A 22,703-nucleotide genomic window follows, 5' to 3' on the forward strand; every position below is an offset into this window, starting at 1 on the left:
TTATTACATCAAAAATATTGTTTAACCCCCTTAACAGAGTAGTGGGTAGGGGGTAACTCATTTTTTTCAAATAGCAACCCCTATTGAGTGACCCCTCATTTTGAAGGATTTGTCAAAAGAAACACAATGAAGCAAACCCGAGGTGGATATCTCACCCCTAGCCAAAATGGCAGACACTCCAAAGTTTGATTAACTGTATGTATTAAAAAGCACCAATTACACAAGGAAAGAAATCTGTATTTTTAAAAGCGAAATAGATAGAAATATTCTATTTGTGGAATTGATTGATAACATAGGTTACACAATTTTTTATATCATCAATATTTTTTCAACCCCTTTAACAGGGTAGGGGATGGGAGTGACTTATTTTGTTCAATAACAACCCCTATTGAGTGACCCCTCATTTCAAAGGGTTTGTTAAAAGAAAAACAATGATGCAAACCCGAGGTAGATATTTCACCCCTTGCCTAAATGGTGGGTATTTCAAAATTTAATTTTTGTAAAAAGCACTAATTTTGGAATATCCGCCATTTTGGCTAGGGGTGATGTATTCACCTCGGATTTGTGTCATTGTGTTTCTTTTGACAAACCCTTCAAAATGATGAGTCACTCAATAGGGGTTGCTATTTGAAAAAAATAAGTCACCCCCTACCCTGCTAGAGGGGTTAAAAAATATTTTTGATGTAAAAAATTGCGGAACCTTTTTTAACAATTATTGCCACAAACAGAATATTTCTATCTATTTAGGTTTTAAAAAAACAGATTTGTTTCAATACTTAATGTACACTCTGTACAAGTTTCTTCAGTCTTATTAGAAATTGTCTTTGGCGTCTACTGGAGTATTTTAATATCAAAATCAAATAAAAACCAAACTCTATAAAAGGACAGTATTTTTTGCCATTCAACCGTGATGAGTTAAAGAAGCAATTAAATGTTTGAAGAAAATCGATAGTTAATTTTTTCCTTATTGTTTTATGGAAACATACACAAAACCTTTAAATGATGAGAATGCTGGCCCATCAACCTCTGCTTTAGCTGTTGATTGTGATTCATCACAAGCCTATATACTTTTAAATTTCTATTTGGAATTTGGATGTCATTACTGAATACTTTCTTAGAGTAAAACCAGTAAAACATAAATGTATTAGGCCTAACCGGTTTGGCCTGTGTTTTAAAATGTTTGAGGAGATGGGAATAATTAGGGGTACCACAATTTACACAATTGCAATGATCAATTAATTGTACAATTAGCTAGTTTGCGTGGGATGAAAGTAACATACCATATTTTTGGAAAGGTAGCAAAAATTGTAGCTAGCTACTTTTTTTGGAAATATAGCTGTAGTTGTAGCTACCTACATTTTAAAGTAGCTTTCCCAACACCTGGCTTTGGGTAAACAGGAGAACCCAGTACCAGATTACATACCGTCTGTAGCTGTGTTAAAGTATGACACTCCCGTACTTGGAACACACTTGACAATCATATTAAAAGGTTAAAGCAATTGTTAAGTGGTGGGTGTGTTTCCCTAAATCCTTAATATAAATAAAGAGCATTATTTTAGAAGCCCTGGCCTATATAGTAGTTCTGAGCCCTCACATTTTTTTGAAAAACGGTACAGATTTAAGCACAACTAGAGTAACTAGTCTCATGCTTAGGTCTTTGTTTCCTCTGCCATAATAGCTTTAGTAAATTTGTTATCCTCTGCCTTTACGCTTTACAGATGATCGCCAAGTTGATTGCATTATTGATTACTCAAAAGGCATCTGACAAAGTTCTGGCTAAATTTGAGAGTTATGGAGTTTGTGGAACTTTGTAGCAGTGGTTGCAGAGCTATTGGATTTCTAATTTTCTAAGTATAGTTCAAAAGAGGTGTTTTTTCTGACTGGTTTGAATAATGAGTACTAAATTAGTATTGGTTAGGATGAGAATTTAAGTTGTTATTTGAGATACTGTAAAAGTTAATTTACTGTTTCTGTGGAGTTGGATTCAAGATTTTGCTCTTTGTGTTTGCTAAATAATTGTGTCATCAGCAAATTTATGAATCAGAAACTATTCCGTTTATGCAGCCTCCTCCAATATCAGGCCGTGGTGAGTAACAGCTGTTGCACTATATTATAATGGAGAGTCTGCACATTGTTTGTTTACAGATTTTTTGTTACTGATATCACTATGGCAACAGGTGCCAGTGCTTGCCACACACCAAGCTGTAGCCTTGTATTAGAGAAGGCTATGATTTATGATATCTATATATTAATAGGCAAGTATGTTTCTTTAAAACCTTTTTTCTCAGCTCATCTACCAATCTACGCATACTGTTAGAAGATATTTTCCTGTAGGTGTGAAGAACCCCTTTATAAACTAAAATAAAAACAACAAATGAATAAAAAAAAATTAACATGGCCTTATAGGTTGCCATGCTGGGTACGAAATAACAACAAAATATAAACGGAAAAGCAAAACAAATGGAAGAAATTCCAATCACATGTTTTGTTTACAGCGTGGGGTGAAAATGGAGAAGTCTGTACATCAGATATTTTTGGTCGAGTTTTTGATTACTGGGCGACCTCTAGTTTATATAAATTAGGAAGACAATAGGTCCCAATTCTGAACCTTGAGGAAAAACGGTGATGACTTGGTTTTCTCTAGATTTCACAAGGAACTTTTTGTAAATTAATGTATGTTGTTTCTTATCTGTTTGTTAATAGTCTGTTAAATCAATAGAGTGCAAGGTTTTTAATAGCAATATTATTGGTTTTAAGAAAGAGAATAGGTATATTGACACGATCAAAGGTTTGGTCAGGTTAACAAAGTAGCAGTGAACTGACTCACCACCTTCATTGCGCCAATACATCCATTCACTAAATCTATTATTGCTAGTTCAGTGGATTTCCTTCACCTGGATGGAGTAAAAATAGTTTTACAGGAAGATTAAAAATGAGGAAATAAAAAAACAAGTATTTTTAATGGTAAGTCAATTAATTAACAAAATTAACTATGTCTAATCCATACATACATAAGGACACACTTGGTAAAAAAAATCAATATTCGAAAGTAACCCTAAAAATACCTAACAAGATTAGGAACTGTACGTTTAAGAAGTTGACTCATCAGAAGTCTGAGTCTTTTGAGATGCGTTCATTTCTTGGAGTTGTTTCAGCCGTTTTGCTTTTCTTTCTTCAGCAATCTTACGATTTTGAAGCATCCTCTCTTGCTGCTGTTCTGTTAAGGTCTGTAAGTATATAAGTAGTTAATAACAATTTAAACTTATAAAACGTTTTATTATATGAAAGAAATATACTGTATGTTAGTTTATGAACCAATAACCTTTGTTTCCGTTGACACACTTACACTTACTTGACTCTCACGAGTAGGCTGTAAATCCATGGATTACCGGCATTACCGCTGATAGATAGGAAACAGCTAACCTACTATTCTAGCCTGAACGTATGATATTTTTTCTTTTAACCTCAGCTGCTCATTACCATCTCATAACCTTCTGGTACAGTGAAAGAGTAGGCCTACTAATGTTAGGATATACACTCTGCCAAACCATGGTTACTACAGTGATGAGATGACATAGCACAGACAGTCTCTCTCATACTAGCACTGTCCACCTTTTAAGCCCCCGCACTCATCCGACTCTGACCCCGCCAGACCGTGTGTGGTTAAAACAGACCGGGTCCACAAACAGTCAGACATGTCTGCAGTGGGTTGAGAATTCCAGACCGACTTGGTCGACACAACCGTCTTTCACATACTGTACAACCTGAATGCTATCTTCCAAGTAACTTGCTGTGATTTACTGTATGTCAAAAATCAAAAACTTGTATTTATAAATTACCAAATATTTTCTGTCTCCACAATTCAAAACAATACGCCATCCAAAACCTATACAATTTTAAATGTTATCATGACAATCAATAAACTACTTAATCTAATCTAAAATTAGCATGTTGATAAATATACATCAACAAAATAAAAAATCTCCAGACTTCACCTAGTGGTACATGACAACCTATCAACTATAGCCTGAACTGAGCTTGGGTCACCTTGGAACTATACTTAAAAACTTTGAACTCACTATCATAGACAAAAGAATTAAATTTAGACTGACATATTTAATTCAATGAACGAGTGCACCGAATTGGATGATTCTTTTTTTTGTTGTGTTCCTTAGTGCCAGGGGAAGGTTTTTATGTGTATGGGAAGGAAATTTATAATCCATCCAACCGTTATTTAGTAATTTGATTTTAATTTTTTTTGTTTTACATTAGCTCACTCACTTCAACCTGGAGGGGATTGAGCGATGCGAACGAGCTCATCTTGAAAATGAATGAGCATTTGATATAAAACCACATTAGGACAGGACGACGTCTGTCGGGCCAGCTAGTATGATGTAAATATAGACCGACAAGCGGAGTGGAGAGGACCAGACAAGAAGTGAGGAGCGCACCCGCACCAACCAGCTCTGGCAGGAGAGCTGGGAACAGGAGACTGATTCAGCAAGTACAACCTTGGATAAATCGGCGGCACGGCGAGGTTGATTTTATGGATTTTTCCGGTATATTCAGGATGGGCAAAGCTTTGTCACCCGATTGTATTTACTGCCCAGGCACTCCCGACAACGCGGAACATACTTTTTCCGCTGTCCGTGTTGGGAAATGCCCCGTCTGAAGGCTCAATACAACGTAGGATTGCTGTAGGTGGACACGGTCATCCCTTTTGGCAGAGGGTGAGGGGTGAGGACGATTGGACCTGTGTGTCACATTTTTCGTCCAGGGTATTATCCGCACCAAGATTACCAAGGTCCGCGCCAGACCTTGATCGAGATGCGGTCTGGGTAATAAAAAGACCCAGATTGCCAGAATGCCAGAAACAGTGGGAGTCCTAGGGCTTAGGTCATCATATGTTGGCCGACTTGATGAAATGTGACAAACAATCCTTGGTCTGTGTCCAACAGAGAAGTGGGAGTTTTTAATGAGTAGCCTTATCCTCTCAGGAGTCTCAAACTACAGGGTGGCCATCTGTGTGCGTAAATGCATTTACTTCCTCTCCCTAAAAAAAACATATATAGCCTATATACATATATGTAGTCCGTCAGCAGTGGTGCAGTTAGCTTATTCTTTTGTCCATGGCACTATCCACATTTTAAAACAAAATTAAACTTCACATTTTTCGAATTCACATTTTACTTCTGCCACCAAGTGGGACAGGTGGCTGAAGAACATAGGATATTTGTTAGAGCACAATTATTAATAATCAGCTAGTTAGTGTTACTACACATGAAGAGAGAGAGAGAGATTCATGATCGGGTAGAGGATCATCATCAGGTCGGTGGATAAGTGTAAAGGAGTGATCAGGGAAACATAAAACCTTTTGTTTTTATCATAACTACCACAGACACTACACCACAAGAATAATCATAAGTAGATCATGTTCAAAATGGCAATTCTGAATTAGGGAAATGTAGGAATTACAGATGTGTCAGATGGGCTCAACCTCATATGGGGTGTTTACAGGGATTCCCAAAATCCATTAGAATGTTGATTATTATGAATCAGTTTTTAAATTTGCGAACATTAGGATTGCCATACTGAGGCTCTATGCTGTCTAAGAGTAACATTTGAACCTGCTGATACTAATACCTAATACCTATGACTATAGTTCGGCCGCTTACAAAGTGACCTCCTCCAGCATTGGTTTAGCATTAGCGCGCAGGTCGTTTTCTAAGCGGCCGAACTAACTAGTGTTGAATATTAATTAAAACCAATGCAGTATCATATCGAACAGCTGATTGATTTATCACTTAACACAGAATATTGTTATTAGTTAGTGACCATCTCAACAGATAGCACCAAGTTTTTTTCTCTTCAAATTTTTACATTACATGGGCAAGTACATTCTGTGTACAGCCAATGCTTTAACTTTCAGACCTGGAATAAAATTGTCATGGGTCTTGAAAAGCATAGAATTCAGATCTATCACAATAGGCCTACCTGTCTTGATGATGATGCAGCTGGGGGTGAGGGTCGCATTGGTTGGGATGAAAATATGGCATCAAGCGCATCATCAGTGTTTGGTGATGCATTATCATCAGTGTTTGGTGATGCATTATCATCAGTGTCTGGTGATGCCTGAGGAGGAGAAGAGAGAGGATCTTCACTGGCCAATCCTGAATCTTCATCAGTGTCTTCAAGCCCCAATTTTATCCGGTTTACGTAGTTCTGAAAAAATCCAGGCAGATATATACAATATTAATAGATTATATAAAAAAAAAAAAAAAAACACAGTAAAACCTCTATTAACTGTCTCCATAACAGTATAGGTGGATTGTAAAAATTCAATTGGTAAATGTGTAGTGATTGAATGATGCTAAAAATAGCAGGCACATAGTGAAGGAGCCTAAAGAATACTGCATCGGTGACCGACAATGTCGGAATAGATTGCGTCAAACTTATTACTAATAAAAGAATAATAAAAACTTATAATGGCGACGGGTTGGCAAAAAGTGGTGTATCCTCTAACTCAGCTCCTATATATTTCTGGAATCAGAGATGTATTGGTAGGCTAGTTCCCACCTTCTGAGTAGGGAGCTGTTACATTGGCCTTTGAGGAGGGATTTGATGGCTTTTGTGGTAAAACATGTATCAAAATCAAAATCTAAGTTGCGGTTTGCTGCATGTATTGCAATGGGTTTGTATTTGTTTGTTTTAGTTTTATTGTTTTAGAATCATTCAACTCAATTTTATCAAATCATTTTACAAATTCATTTCCTCTAAAGAAAATTAATCTATGTCATTCAATGAATAAAATTAAATTACCTCCTGAGACAAAAGAACTTAGAAATGATGTTAAAAAACTATATTCAATAACAAAAAATTTAGATTCCACCCATGCCTTGAGAAGAACATACCGAGAAAAAAAGAAAGAATACAGAAATGCCATTAGAGAAATTAAATCGGCAGACATCAAGAACAAAGTAGTTAATTCCAAGAACCCCATGAGAGAATTATGGAAAACTGTTAATGAAAATAGAAAAAAGACCAAATCAAAATTACAAACCAATTATGAAATCAGAAATTCAAATGGAAACAAGCTTACTGATCCAGATTTGATTGCTGAAGAATTCAATAAATTTTTCATAAATATTGGACAAGTAAACAATGTTAACAAATCATCTCTTGAAACTACATACAATTATAATTCTATATTTTTACGCAATACAAATGAAGAAGAGGTTATAAAAACTATTAACGATATGAAATCCTCTACCTCTTATGGCTTTGATGACATCTCTTCTAAAATTTTAAAATTTTGCTCTTCAGAACTATCTACTCCTGTGACGTATTTAATAAATCAGTCCATAACTAGTGGTAAGTTTCCACACTTGTTAAAAATTGCCAAAGTTATACCAATTTTTAAAGCTGGTGATTCTCAAAATACCAGCAATTACAGACCAATATCTATCCTTTCTTCATTCAGTAAAATATTTGAAAAAATAATTCTGAATAGACTTTTATCATTTCTAGAAAAAAATAAAATATTATCAAAAAATCAATTTGGATTTCAAAAGAAAATATCAACCACAAACGCTATATTTGAAGTAATTAAATACATTACCTTTCATCTTCATGGAAATAATAATGTGATGGCACTATTTCTGGATTTAAAAAAAGCCTTCGATATGGTATGTCATAAAAAACTTTTAGAAAAATTAAACAATATAGGAATAAGAGGAATTGCACTACAATGGTTTGAATCTTACCTTAGTAACAGGCAACAGTCAGTCCAAATTCCATTTATTGATAATAACAATAATGTAAAATATTATAGTTCAGAAAAACTTGAAACAAAATCAGGTGTCCCACAAGGTTCTGTACTAGGTCCAATTTTATTCATAATATACATAAATGATGTGACATATTCAAGAAAATTATCTGAAGTAATATTATTTGCTGATGACACGACCTTATTGACATCCAGCCAATATAGAGAAGAATTGGAAATTAAATGTTATGAAGAAGCAAATGAACTAGCACAATGCATCATGGAAAACCATTTAGAAATTAATGTAAATAAAACAAAATTTATGGAATTTTCAATCAGAGATAAAATTAAAAAAGATTTCAACTTAAATATTTTAATTGATGAACAACATATAGATGAAGTAAAAACAATCAAATTCCTAGGACTAATTATAGACCAAAATTTAAATTTCAACTCGCATATTGAACACTTATGTAAAAAACTTTCCCAAATTATTTTTATACTAAGAAGAGTGTCTATGTTCTGTAGTGAAGACGCATTACTCGCTGTATATCATTCGCTAATTATTTCCAATATTAGATATGCAATACCTATATGGGGTTCAACTTCATCAAAAACCAAACAAATATTTAAATTGCAAAAGTCTGCATTAAGAATTATTTTCAAATTAAAACCACGCCAATCCTGTAAAAAATTATTTAAAAATTACCAATTTATGACCTTTTACTCAATTTATATTTATGAAACATTACTATTTTTAAAGAACAATTTTGAGAAATTCTTGAAAAATGATGAATTATGTGAGAAGAATTATGATTTGAGAAAATTACAAACATTTTCTTCTACTTTCCACCAAACAAAATTTTATGAAAAACATGTTTATTACAACGGAAGAAAATTATTCAATAAATTACCAACTATTATTCAAAACTTAAAATTAAAAGAATACAAAAGAAAATTAAAACAAATCCTTACTGAAAATCCAATTTACTCTATTGAAGACTTCAACAAAAAATGCATAAAAATTTAAAGAGTTTTATTTAATACCATACCTAATTGTACTGTCGATACAATCTATATTGTCAAGACAATAAAGTATTTATTTATTTATTTATTTTATTTATTTAACATCCTCTCTATGTCCATTCATCCTTTTCCTAAGAGTTTGGGTGGTTAGGCCTATATATTGAGCTTGACAGAGTTTGCATTGTAGCTAAGAGATCAGGTTTTCACTATTGCATGTTATGTGGTCTTTTATTTTGTAGGCTACTCTTTGTTGTACACTACGACAACTGCCATCCCAACAACACCAAACGCTCCCTACCCTACAGTCTTGCCTAAAGAGGGAAACGAATAAACTCCGACAAGAAGAATCTGATAACTTACAACAAACAACTCCAAACTGCTTTTTAAAATAGAGGATACCCGACACAAACAGTCTCTTCGCAGATAAAAGCGGCCCAAAATGCTACTGACAATCCACCAAAGAAAACCAAAACCACCTACGATGTCAGCCTGGTGACTACTTACCACCCAGGTCTCAACAGGCTCAATAACCTTTTGAGAACCGGCTACAACATGCTTCGAAGCTCCATCCAGACCAAAGATCTCTTCCAAAACCCCCCCACCATAGTCTACAGACAACCTGCCAATCTAAAAACCACCCTAGTCCATCCCAAGTTACCCGACCCGTCTGTTGAACCACCTCCAAGACTGCCCCCAGGTTCCTACCCATGCAATGAAACTAAATGCAAGACCTGTGGCATCAACATTCCTGCGGAAACCTTCACCAGCACATCCTACAACAAAGAGTACAAAATAAAAGACCACATAACATGCAATAGTGAAAACCTGATCTACCAGCTACAATGCAAACTCTGTCAAGCTCAATATATAGACCTAACCACCCGAACACTTAGGAAAAGGATGTTAAAACAAACAAATCCAAACCCATTGCAATACATGCAGCAAACCACAACTTAGATTTTGATACATGTTTTACCACATAAGCCATCAAATCCCTCCCCAAAGACCAATGTAACAGCTCCCTACTCAGAAGGTGGGAACTAGCCTACCAATACATCACTGATTCCAGAAACCCTCCTAACCTTAACATCAGATAATTCACCCAACCCTTCCCTCAGCTAGCTTCACATTTTTTTTATAATCAACCTACCATGTGTCTAAATAGGAGTGTATGTGTATATAGATGTACATAACTAGGGTTGCTTTCAGAGAGGTGAAAGCCAGTTGAGCGGAACAAACGTGATTTTATATTTGTATAAGTAACTAAATGTAAAAAAGTCAATAGATAAACTAATGCTTGTTTTATTGATAAAAATTATAATAATTTAAATTTGTTTTAACTACATCTTGTTCCAGAAGTGCATTATGGTAGTTTTGACCAGAAAAATATTACAGTACTGTAGTTGGAATCTGATATTAACATCCAAAAAGGGCATTCAAGTACAAAAAAGACAAAGGAAATTTAACATTCAAATTCAACTGTAGCCTACAACAAAAACATCGGACTTCATTTTTCACCCTTACAATCGGTTAAAGTATTTAAGTATAAAAAAACAGTAACTGTTTAAAAAACGAGTATTAAAGTATAACATCAGAGGGGAAAATTGACATTTAAATTCAACTGTGCAACATAAACATTGGTCTTCATTTCAACCATTGCAATCGGTTAAACTCAGCTTTCTTTGCTGGAAAAGTATTCTTGATGGAGGATATGATTGTAATGTAACTGGAATGTAGGTCTTCTACCTTGGGACGATTTAGAGACGGCATTTTAATACTGGCCTTAATAAAATCATTGGACAGCCCTTGACAATTATCCATACCGTGATTAAAAGTGTACTTCTATAAGCCCAGGTAATTAATTATTTACTTATTATTACGGCTGTAACTGGACTGGATAAATTATATGTTAGTTTTGCTATGGTCAAAGGTCCAAATCCAAATGTTCTTTTCTTTTGGTCTGTATGTAGTAATTTGCTAGTATCATTGACTTTTTATAAAGTCAATGCTAGAATACTGTAGATGGTTTGTTAAGACCATAATATGCAAGCATTTTTGAAATCGTTTCCCCGTTTAACCAACTATTCCAAAAAATAAAAAAATAATATGGTGCAACACATAAATAAACCGATCACCTACCAATAACCTACACTTTACCTTCCTAATCTAACCTTACTTCAAAACACTTAATGTAGTCACGAATACTCATAAACCCCGACCTACCTTCCCCACATACCTAAATTAGATCAGTGTTCAATCTGCGTTTTATTAATAAGTGCAATAACTTACTGTATCGTCGATGTAATTCAACATAATATAACCTGTGAGGTATTATCGGATTAAATATCGATTTCGATTCGATGCGGTTCAATATATCGCTTATTAAATCCTTATTTCTAACATTGACTGTTTCTAATCAGCTGGCAACACAAATAGGTGCCCAAGAGTAAGTAGTCACTGCGATATGCTCCGCGCATTGAGAAAGTAGTTCCGTCTATTTTCGCAATTTGTAGTGAATTCCGAGCCTTAAAAAATGTTTTAACGGTATTTTCTTGTTTATTAAGATCATAGGAATGATTTAAAAACGTTTAAAAGAAAAGTCTAGAAATTTCAAAAATACCTTATGATTCTCTTGTTTACATTTTTGTTGTAAACAAAAAACTGTCATATGGCTACTTTAGTCCCATAAGCCTAATGTTAAAAATTGGAAATTTTAAGTTTGTTTTAAATTGCATTAGCATTATCTAATTGAAATTTGTTTGTTTAAAAACCATCTCACTATTAGTCTAAGTAATTTTGTTAAGTTTGGCTGAAATGCGTTCAGCCGTTATTGAGTGATGTTTCTCTATTTGTTGCATTGAAGTTGATCCCAAAGAGCTTCGCTCGCTCCGCTCAACAACAGGAATTTTCATTTCATTTTAAACAACAGTTGGCAACACTTTAGTGGAACTTTTGAATTTGAACTGTAACTGCCAGTTTTCTTTCTTCTCCCTTCTGATGAAGTCCCTAACTGGGACGAAGTATTAATTAGGTTTTTCTGTGTTGTGTCATTTGTTTTATGTGTAATCAAGGCTAATCTGGACTCTATCTACCAAGTAAGCTAGCTGATCCCTATCCTTGTACATAATAATCCTAATCAGCCAATTGGCCTTTCCTTAACTCCTACTTTGAATATTAGTGTATTACTAGTCCTGAAAATAGGTGTTTACCAGACGAGTGTGATCGTTCCCGTGCAAAACTAAGCCGAGTGCGGGATTACCATACGAGTCCGGTAAACACATTTTGGACGAGTGACGTACGATATTTTGCGCCATACCTTTCTAAGCTAACTTAACAAAAAAAATCCTTATATATACCCACCGACTAAAGGACTAACAATCACTACTCATAACATCTAAGAGAGGTTATGTTTTTGTTTATAACCACTAATTGCCTAAAGTAATCAGCTGGATCCGGTAAAAACTCATTTGAACCACATTTCATTAAGCTGCCGGCAAACAGCTGTTTTCTGGATTAATCCTTGCACGGGAAGTTTGTTTAAACATTGTAGTGTGGTGTAAAATAATTTGGATGGTAGTTCTTATTGAATTTTGATTGAAAGTTAGGAAAAAATTCTGTTGTTGGCAGATAGAGTTAACATAAACTTACTAATAACGGCAAGTGCAAAAGGAGGCAGACGTAATGTTGCAGTCATTTACACACTAACATTTGGTGCAATAATTAGCCCACATTGTGCATAGGTTGAACATTAGAGTAAATCCTACGAAAATAATGTTTTAAGGCCTCATTACAGTTTTATTTTGATCAAAACATTATTGTGATTTACAGTTTACACTTGAGAGTTTATTTTAAGAAAATACAATAAACTATGTCTTCTAAGGCTTTTAATCAACTTTATTTTCTACTGTAACTTTATGATGGTAAATAAAAACTAAGTAGGTATTTGAAAGGTTACAATATGGAAATTGATTTGACCACTCATCGGTTAATCACGACACATTTTTTTACTATTATTGTAGGAATTATCTACTACAATAAAAATGAAATTGGCTACAATGTACTCTAAATTAAAGACTAATATTATATACTTGCCTTGACACGTCTATTGTTACCCAGGTGCTCGATTTTCTTCAGGATGTCATCAAAATTGCCAGCTGGGTAAAGTTGATGGCTCCACATTTCCAGACCTCTTAAAACTTTGTCGTAGTCTCGCTTGACAGTGCGGGTCCTTCCATACAGTCTCATGGTAAAGAAATGTTTATCCATATGGGCCAGACCACGGGGACCCACAAGTCTGGAAAATTAGGAAACTATTAGTTTTTAATATTTCAAAATTGATTCCAACTGCTAAATACTGATGTACCGTACTGGTCCAGACACTGAAGCATTTTTTCAATACGAGTCCCATGGGCAAGGAAATGGTAGCTGCAGGATGCAGATCTGCCTCAATACAGCTATGTTTGGTACATCTGAAGCTACAATTCATCTGACCAAAATCATCTTATACTAGGAATTCACCTAAACACTATTTTTTATGCTAAAAATTTAACGACAAAGATTTGTCTTTTAAAATGTTAAAACATTACTAGGATAATGATTTATTTCCTTTGGCCAGTTTTTAAATATGCTAAATAAACAAATGCTTGTTTTGGTATAAAGGTTTTTAAACATATCCATTTAATACCTAATTTGGCATCTCGACAGCAGTTAAAATGTTTTATAAATGGGATAACTGGTTAAACTAACTGAATAGACAGGCAGTTGGCTGACAACGAAGTGAACGATTCCAAAATGCATTGGAATCAATCTAATCAAAATATAATAATTTATTCCCATGAAAAAAAGTAATGACAAAACATAGCAATCCACTGAAGCAATTAATGTGATAATCTGTCATAAACAGTACTGCAACACTAGACCTACTGCAGCATTCTCGCTTAAACTCCAATATTCACTACACTTATATTTATTACTTTCATGTTAGTTTGGAATTTATTTGGTGATTAACTCTCTAAGTGCTTAGCTTACGTGTTAACTGTATTTTTTATTAATTTTATTAATATTTTTTTATTGTACATATAAGTGTAGCCCATCCATATAAGAATTAGTTTCAGTCTGCAGTTTGGGCTTACCTCTCAGCATTCAATACAGGTCGATGACCCTTTTTCTTCCTTACTACTTTTGGTTTTTCATTTTGTTTCGTCTTATCAGCATTCTCAGCCCCACTCCCTTCGTCTGGTAACAAAAGTAACAATAAAAAATAAATATTAATTTGATTACAAAAATTTATATCTTACTACTTTTTGTAGGGGAAGTGTCCAACCCTTGTCACTATCTAAGTTTAATGTTGACTTTATTTAGATAGCAACCTGTAGTTAATTCATCACGCAATTAGACAAAAAAAGAAATCTAGGTCCAATATTATTACAGCTCGTGACAAATAAGCTGGCACTTGGCCTAGCGCCTAGGCAGTTTAGGTGGGGGATGGGTAGAAGTAAGGAAAAGACAGGACTGCAAACACATTCTACTGACTCTACTGGGTTGACTCCCTGCGTTTCACGTACTGAGCGCCTTCAGGAGGGTTGTGAGGGAGGACAGTTGATGCAACCCGAATGACGGCATATGATGTTTTTGAACTAGATGCTTAGCGATCGGTCAAGTGCCAGCTTAGGTGTCACAAACTGTTGATAATTATACTCCGTTCAAACAGCCGTGGCACCTGAGGGATTAGGAGGCCCCAAGGGTTTCCATGGGGTCTCCTAATCCGTCAGGTGCCACCGCTGTTTGAACGGAGTTGCTTTTACATGTTGCATCATTTTAGGTACGGTACCGGTACTTAACTTTAGCAGTTATCATATTGTTCAGTTGTAAGTAACATTAATAGTCATTCTAAATCTCTCAGTTCAGCTTGCAATCATTTTTGAAATAGAGTTTTGAAGTGTTTTTCTCAGAGTTTTAACCCTCAAACGCGCACGCAGGGGTTTACATAATTTTACAAGAAAGTTATGGTGGCTAACCTGGTGAGCATAACAGTAGCTGCCTAAAAATAGCATAGGCTATATGCTATCATCTGGCCGCAGGGTTGTTAATCTTGACCGAGTCATTGACCTGTTAACACCACCCTGGGTTTGGCATTAGGGGGTCTAGTGTACCCTGTGCGCGTAGTAGTGTCTTAGTTTTATTATCATTAGGCCTATAATAGTATTAATAACTTTATTATTTATAATTTTATAGTATTGAAAGTTTGCCAAAAAAACTTAGTATCTGTAAACCAATTAGATGGAAATGTCCAACCATAGAATAGAATCCACTGATCTAGCCTACCAATACAAAGGCGCAGTGCACCGTCTGCCTACCACAAAAAGAGTTCAAGACCAAATTTAAGTGTAAAACTTGAAAAAAACAAATGTGCCAGGGACAAAAGGACTTCTAAACCAACCACAGGATGAAGATGTTTAAGAAAATATAACTTAAATTACCAAAGAAAGTTTTTATTTTTTTTTTTACTTTTGTATAGGTAGTATTTTTTATAAACTGGGAAATGTATTGATTCATAACATATTTAATGCTTCCTTGGTTTTTTTACAAATACCTATTACTCTTGTAAAATTAAAAATAATAGACCTAGTCTACATGTGTGTAATAAAAACTTGTTTAACTAAAATATCCATCCCCCTTTTTAACACCATTTAATTACATTTCATCATGAACTATTTAACTTAAGGGTTCTAACTATTATTTTCAAATTAATAAAAGGACATGGTAGGATCATAAAATTTACCTAACAATGTGAGAAATGAAAATAGATATTAGTACGGTAGCAATAAAGTTTAAGAGTTAAAACCCGTTTTATTTGTCCATTGGAGCGTGCGTGCTTACATGTTAAGTTATAATTAAACACAAGTAAATATAGCCCAGAATTCGTATAGCTTAATGCTCGACCGACCACCCTGACATACCCAAAGAATTAATTTACATGTAACTTAGGCCTATAAAAACTTTCAATCCTCAGACTGACTCATCTAAGTTTTTAAATCATTTTAAAAACCAATTATTTTGTCATATCAAGCTCTATAACCCCATAACCACAATGCTAGACTGAGGAATATTGACGGTGTTGCCTTATTTGAAGAGTACCATAACACATAACTCCGCCTATCTCCACTAAGTAACTTAGACATTTTTACCCATTAATTTTACTCCTAGCCTACGGACACATGTTATTTTGTTTACTAAAACAGTAACTGACACTCACTGTAAGTCTTTAAAACAGGCAAAGCAGAACTTACTTATAGTTAAAATTTAACTTAGTCAATCAAAACGCACATAGTGGCGTCTCAACTTGGTTAACCTCGCACCGATGACTGATGTGTTTTATTACGTTAATCATTGTTTTAGTGTTAAAAATAAAAAGTAGTGATATAAGTGGTGCATTATAAGAAGATTTAAGTGATTTTGAAGGGCTGGTTGATGATCCTGAAGAAGTAGGTAGTGATATTGATGTACATTGTCGGCCAGATTCCTAGCTATGGTTAGGCTATGCATTCTTAGCTAACGCTAAATGTACAAAATCTGTTTTTCACCCATAACATATTTATTTGCAAATTTAATTCCTTATATTATTATATTTTTGTCCTTATCCTTATAAAATTTAGAACAAAGTGGCTATTTTAAAATATTTGTAGACTTATAAATTATAAAAATTTATTGAGCGCAAAAAACATATACATTTTTTTCTTTTATTTTATAATTTTTTAGAAATGATAACCCCACAAAAATTGTTGGAAATTTTGTTTGTAATGTTTTAAATATTATATTGAAGCCCATAATTTCCCAAACAAAATGATAGCCTATATACTGTAAAAAGTATACTTTAACTTACATTGTTTTTTAAGTTTCTAAGATACATTTTAATAAAACCCTGCAATTGCGCAATAAATGGGCGGACATTAATACCATTACTATGGACACTTGGAGGGTTAAGTTTGACAGTTTATTTTATAATAAAAAAATTATAAAATTAAATTTGAGACATTTATAATTTTATTTTTAGAACAGAACTATTTTTTTGATTAGTAAACCTTCATTCGAGTCTTTCATTATCGGCAAGTTTGGTTAGGTTATTGTTATATATTTTTTATTTGCATACCTCAACAATCATATGTTAATTTAAATATTTATTATTCCTGATATTTTTACTATTGTGATTATGAAAACATTGTTCTGAAATACAAGACTTATTACAACACCATGTTAAAATAATTTATTCTATACTAATTACCTAATATTACTTCAAGTATTTTAAAGTGGCGACGAGATAAAAAAAAGCAAAATGGACCAGGAACAGTTTCAAATATTCCTACAAACCTTTACCACAGCTATTCAAGGTATGTCTCAGTCACAATCATCAAAGAATTTGACACTGATATCGAATTTTGACCAGTTTGAAAATACTCAAGAAACGTTTTCTCAATATAAAGAGAGATTTGAAAACTACTTAAAGTTGAAAAACGTTTTCTCAGACAAAGATCTCTGTGCCCAGATATTTATTAACAGTCTAGGCTCTTCTGGCTACGACTTGTTATCTACCTTATCGTTGCCAAAGAAGGTAACCGAGCTGAAGTATGAAGAGCTTACTGCCTTAATGACCAATCACTTTCCCGCTCAAAATGAAATAGTCGAACAACACAAATTCTTTTCTCGGGTACAAAACCTTGATGAGTCAATTTCCAGTTATGTCACGTCCCTCAAAAAGCAAATTTCGACTTGTAATGTGGCCTGTTCTGCTTGTAACACTTCTGTTTCTGACCTATTCCTCAGGGCACAATTCATACGAGGAATTAGGGATTCTTCCATAAGGGAGAACCTTCTTCAACAGAAGGATCTTACTTTTGACTCTGCTGTAACACGAGCTTTAGCAATTGAAGCTTCAAAGCTGAATTCCAACGCCATAGACGAGTTTTCACAGCAGTCACAACCGTCTTACAGCAACGTAAGTGTCAACAAGATGGCAGGACATTCGAAAAGGCATCGATCATCAGCTAGATTCAGCCATCATTCCTCAGGTGAGAGCAACAGTCGTTCGTCAGCCAACAGCAGCTCCATATCTTCTGCGACTCAACGAAGAGATTATCGGTGCAAAGGACAAGTCAACTTGACTGCTCTTGGCTTGGATGGCGTTTGTCTTCGGTGTGGCAAGAAAAATCACTTGTCACCTCAATGCAGGCTACACAGGTCTCGAGTCCGCTGTAATGACTGCAACAAAAAGGGCCATATTTCGAAGGTATGTATCAAGTCCCTACTATCTAAACAAAGTGGCTCAAAATCAATCAAACACTTAAATCAAGATAATGATAACCAGTCCGTTGAGTCAGACGATGATGATATTTATGGCGTGGGTCAAATTGGAAACATTTATGACATTCACCTGTCAGACACTGATAAGTTTATAACGACAGTTCTTATTAATGACCGCCCCCAAAAGTTCGAGGTTGATTCAGGTTGCGCACACACTCTACTTCCTAGAGGAGACTTACACCGTTTAAACATTTCAATGGACGCGCTAACACCAACATCTGTCAAATTTCGCTCATACACAGGGGAGCTACTTTCTCCGCTGGGCATTGCCTCGGTACGAGTGAATAGCAATGGGACATCAACCGTCGAACAGTTATTTGTTGTTCCTGACGGATACAGTCCTCTTTTGGGTCGAACATGGATACGACACTTGCAAATCAACCTAAGTAATATCGATCAAATATCTCAGAGGGGCAATAGTATCAATTCTGTCAATGACAATATTGAAGAGCTCATACGTAAACTAGAATCTACTTATTCAGCCATTCTTAAGCCTACCATTGGTTGTATTCCAAATATTTGTACCAATCTTAGATTGAGGCCTCAAGCAAACCCAGTTTTCCTAAAACCTAGGCCTCTACCTTTTGCACTTCGAGATCAAGTAGGGCTAGAATTAGATCGATTAGAAAAGGATAATATCATTACTAAGATAGATTTCAGCGACTGGGGGTCTCCTTTAGTAGTTGTTCCCAAACCTGATGGCTCATTAAGACTATGTGCCGATTACAAACCCACAGTGAATCCTCAACTGTATGATGCACACTACCCAATACCCAAAATAGATGAAAACCTCCATAAGCTTAGAAATGCCAATTACTTCTGTACCTTAGATTTATTCAAGGCATATCTTCATGTTCCTGTTGATGATGAAAGCGCACACATTCAAGCTATCTCAACGCACAAAGGTACGTACAAGGTTAATCGCTTGTCTTTTGGCATCAAGACTGCCCCCAGCATATTCAACCAAATCATTGAGCAGTTGTTGGGTGACTTACCCGGAATAAGTACTTACTTTGATGATATTATTATTTACGGTTCCACTCTTCAGGAATGTTACAACAATCTCTGTTCTTGTCTTCACCGGCTCCAAGAAAACAATCTCCACATCAATCGTAAGAAATGTCTGTTCTTTCAAAAAAGCATTACATACCTAGGCTTTGTTGTTGAGCATAACAAAATTTCTAAGTCTCCAGAAAAGGTAACCTCTATCCTCAATGCTGCACCTCCAAAATCTGTTGATGATGTACGGAAGTTTTTGGGACTGGTAACATATTATTCAAAGTTCATTCCTTCAGCTTCTACTCTCACTTACCCTCTCCGTAAACTACTTATAAAAAACCAAAAGTTTTGTTGGACAAAGGACTGTGAAGACGCTTTCAACAAAATCAAGAAAGAGATTGCCTCTGACCGTGTATTGGTACCTTACGATCCCAGTCTTCCAATCTCTCTAGCCTGTGATGCTAGCCCATTTGGCGTCGCTGGGGTTCTGTCTCACACCATCGATGGAACTGAACGCCCTATTGCGTTCGCATCTCGTTCACTGACAAAGGCTGAAAGTCACTATAGCCAACTAGACAGGGAAGCACTTGCAATAGTTTTTGCAGTAAATAGATTTTTCCCATATCTTTACGGGAGAACATTTGATCTAATAACAGATAATCAACCACTCACCAGAATTTTTAATCCAAAGAACGTCCCACCCATGTCAGCAGGTCGACTTCTTCGCTACGCTGTTTTCCTTCGAGGTTTTGACTACACCATCAAACATCGAAAGGCTTCTGATCACGTAAATGTTGACTACTTTTCAAGATCATCATCCGTCACAGAACAATACAAAGGAATTGATACAACTCTCAATAAGGAAGTGGAACAGATAGAACAAATGTCAATTTTTCAATTATCTTCAGTTGATATATCTAGCAGCTCTATCGCTCAAGAAACTCTCAAAGATGCCACGATGCATGACATTCTTCAACAACTTAAAGATGGTAAGAATGATCCGTTGTATTCTCTTAATCAAGGCGTCATTTTCAGGGGTGACAGGGTCTATATTCCACAATCCCTCAGATTGAAAGTTCTTAAAGAGCTACATGCTACCCATGTTGGAATCGTAAGAATGAAAAGGCTCGCACGCAGATACTGCTACTGGCCTGGAATTGATAGAGACATCGAACACAATGTCCGCTCTTGTGTGCCATGTTCTGAAAATCAAAAACAACCAGCCAAAATATCACATGTATGGGACACACCCAATGAAAACTTTGAACGAGTCCACGTTGACTATGCGGGTCCATTCCATGGACATCATTTTCTTGTCCTTGTTGATGCTAAGTCGAAATGGCCAGAGGTTAGGATTATTCGTTCTGCACCGACCACTACAATCACGATTGAGTTACTCCAAGACATCTTTTCAATGCATGGATATCCATCGTCAATAGTTTCTGACAATGCATCTATTTTCACTAGTAAGGAATTTCAAGAATTTTGCAACCAAACAGGTATAGTTCAAAAGTTCTCAGCACCAGGGCATCCTGCGACTAATGGGTTGGCGGAACGATACGTACAAACGATCAAATCGGCCTTAAAAAGAAATATCGAAGACCAATCTTCACATACCTCTCTGGTGCGACACATAAGGGATATCTTATTCCGTTACCGAGCTACACCTCTCCAATGTGGAAAATCACCTGCAGAATTGTACTTACACCGAAAGTTAAGGACAAAATTGGACATTCTGAAACCAATATTAAAATCGACTATTCGCAAAGATCACCATTCAGTGCCTCGGTCCTTCAAAGATGGGGACAGGATACTGGTACGCATGGGAGAAGAGTGGAAATTTGGCAAAGTTGTGACCCGGCTCGGAGCTCTCCATTATACAATTCAACTTGATAGCGGTTATGTGTTAAAAAAACACATAAATCAACTGAGGCGGACCGAAGTGCCAGAAATTGATTCCACGAAGAAGATATCAGGAAAGGATCACAGTCATCCACAGAAGACCCGTATGTCAGGGAAAATGAAATGGGAAACGTCTTCTACTAAAAAGAAAGTTTCATTTAATGAAAAGATTGAAAATGCAGACTTTACATTTTTTCCTCCGTTCAATACTACCAGTTATTCGTCCACCAGTCATGCATCAACCAGTCATCAACCAGACACATCTGTATATTATGGACAAACACCTTCACGACGACATACATCAAGACAGATCAAACGACCGACACGATACACGCCTTGAACACTTCCTCAGTGCGGAAGAATCTGTTATATATTTTTTATTTGCATTCCTCAACAATCATATGTTAATTTAAATATTTATTATTCCTGATATTTTTACTATTGTGATTATGAAAACATTGTTCTGAAATACAAGACTTATTACAACACCATGTTAAAATAATTTATTCTATACTAATTACCTAATATTACTTCAAGTATTTTAAAGTTATGACAGTTTAATTTTTTGTAATTAAATTTTACCTAAACAAACGATACGTTTTGTCAGCGACAGTGATAGAGATAACAATTTTCCGTGAACAGTTAGGCTATGCTGATGCGCCGGTATGATTCGGAAGCGTACAACATGGTGCGGTGGTGGGGGTGTTCTGATCCACGATCCTCGGAGTTGCACTGGCTGGTGGCTGCCTAGACACTCTAACCTAGGCAACCTGACTAGGCTAACCTAGGTTGTATTTAACTTAGGCTGTGTTTGGAAAAGTGTCATGATGGGAGCCATGAGCTCCTTAATTTGAAGAAACATCACCTGATTTTATATATTACCAACATAAACAGAGATTGTGGTAACTTAACATGATGATATGAGTGTCAAACTATGGTAACATTGTGGCACGAATTATCAGAATATGGTACAAAAACATAGGCCTGTAGGCCTATAGGCTAGGCCTATAATCAAATAGCTTGCCATGTTGTTCAGTAGTACTGTAAAGCTTGACATATCTCCAAAATGCATCTAAGTAGGTCTTACTAACATATTAAGCCTAAGATTCCAACTCGAACTTACCGTGAGGGAATTCTTCCTCTCCTGAGATTCCTGCTTCTGCATTAGGGTCGTGAATCCTTCCAATTTCATCATCACTCATGACGTTTCAAAATGTAATTTAAATTTATCGTAAAGAAATTAGCAAAAGTATGTCCTTGGAGGGATGGAAAGAGGCGGAATATAAGTTAGGTACTAGATGGAATGGAGTGGAAAGTGAAAAACTCAAAAAGAACATGAAGTAACATTACAAACACAAAATTGATGAGTTAGTACATTCCTACTTCTGATTCAAGCAAGATTCAACACTAAGTTTAAGTTACAAACACAAAACACAACACACCATTGCCTTCGCCTTCAATCAAACAATATTATAAAAACTACTAACTATTAAATCTTCTTCTTCTTCACAATAATTTCCCTCCAAATCTTACTTTTTTTTTAGTTTGTCCTAGTGTGTGAAGAGCTAGGCTTGACTGTGTTTCCAACCTAAAGTTAAAGAATTAATAACATATCATGGGTGTGTACCATAGCATCTAAATCCATAACGTCTAA

At 35.4% G+C, this 22,703-nt stretch overlaps 1 protein-coding gene across 1 annotated transcript; it reads right to left on the reverse strand.

The window, feature by feature from the left end:
• Positions 1-2,941: 2,941 nt before the first annotated feature.
• Positions 2,942-22,438, reverse strand: LOC128992673 (TIMELESS-interacting protein-like). Its single transcript, XM_054416373.1, has 5 exons — positions 22,173-22,438; positions 13,924-14,026; positions 12,884-13,085; positions 5,995-6,222; positions 2,942-3,227 (listed from the first exon to the last, which is right to left on the reverse strand). Exons 1-5 carry the CDS (start codon positions 22,249-22,251, stop codon positions 3,090-3,092), a joined length of 750 nt encoding a protein of 249 aa, XP_054272348.1. The 5' UTR covers positions 22,252-22,438; the 3' UTR covers positions 2,942-3,089.
• Between the last annotated feature and the right edge of the window lie 265 nt (positions 22,439-22,703).

This window comes from Macrosteles quadrilineatus, unplaced genomic scaffold (genome assembly GCF_028750875.1).
Source record: "Macrosteles quadrilineatus isolate MER2022 unplaced genomic scaffold, UCM_ALF_1.0 Scaffold_4__1_contigs__length_99947679, whole genome shotgun sequence".
In the NCBI taxonomy this organism is placed as follows: domain Eukaryota; kingdom Metazoa; phylum Arthropoda; class Insecta; order Hemiptera; family Cicadellidae; genus Macrosteles; species Macrosteles quadrilineatus.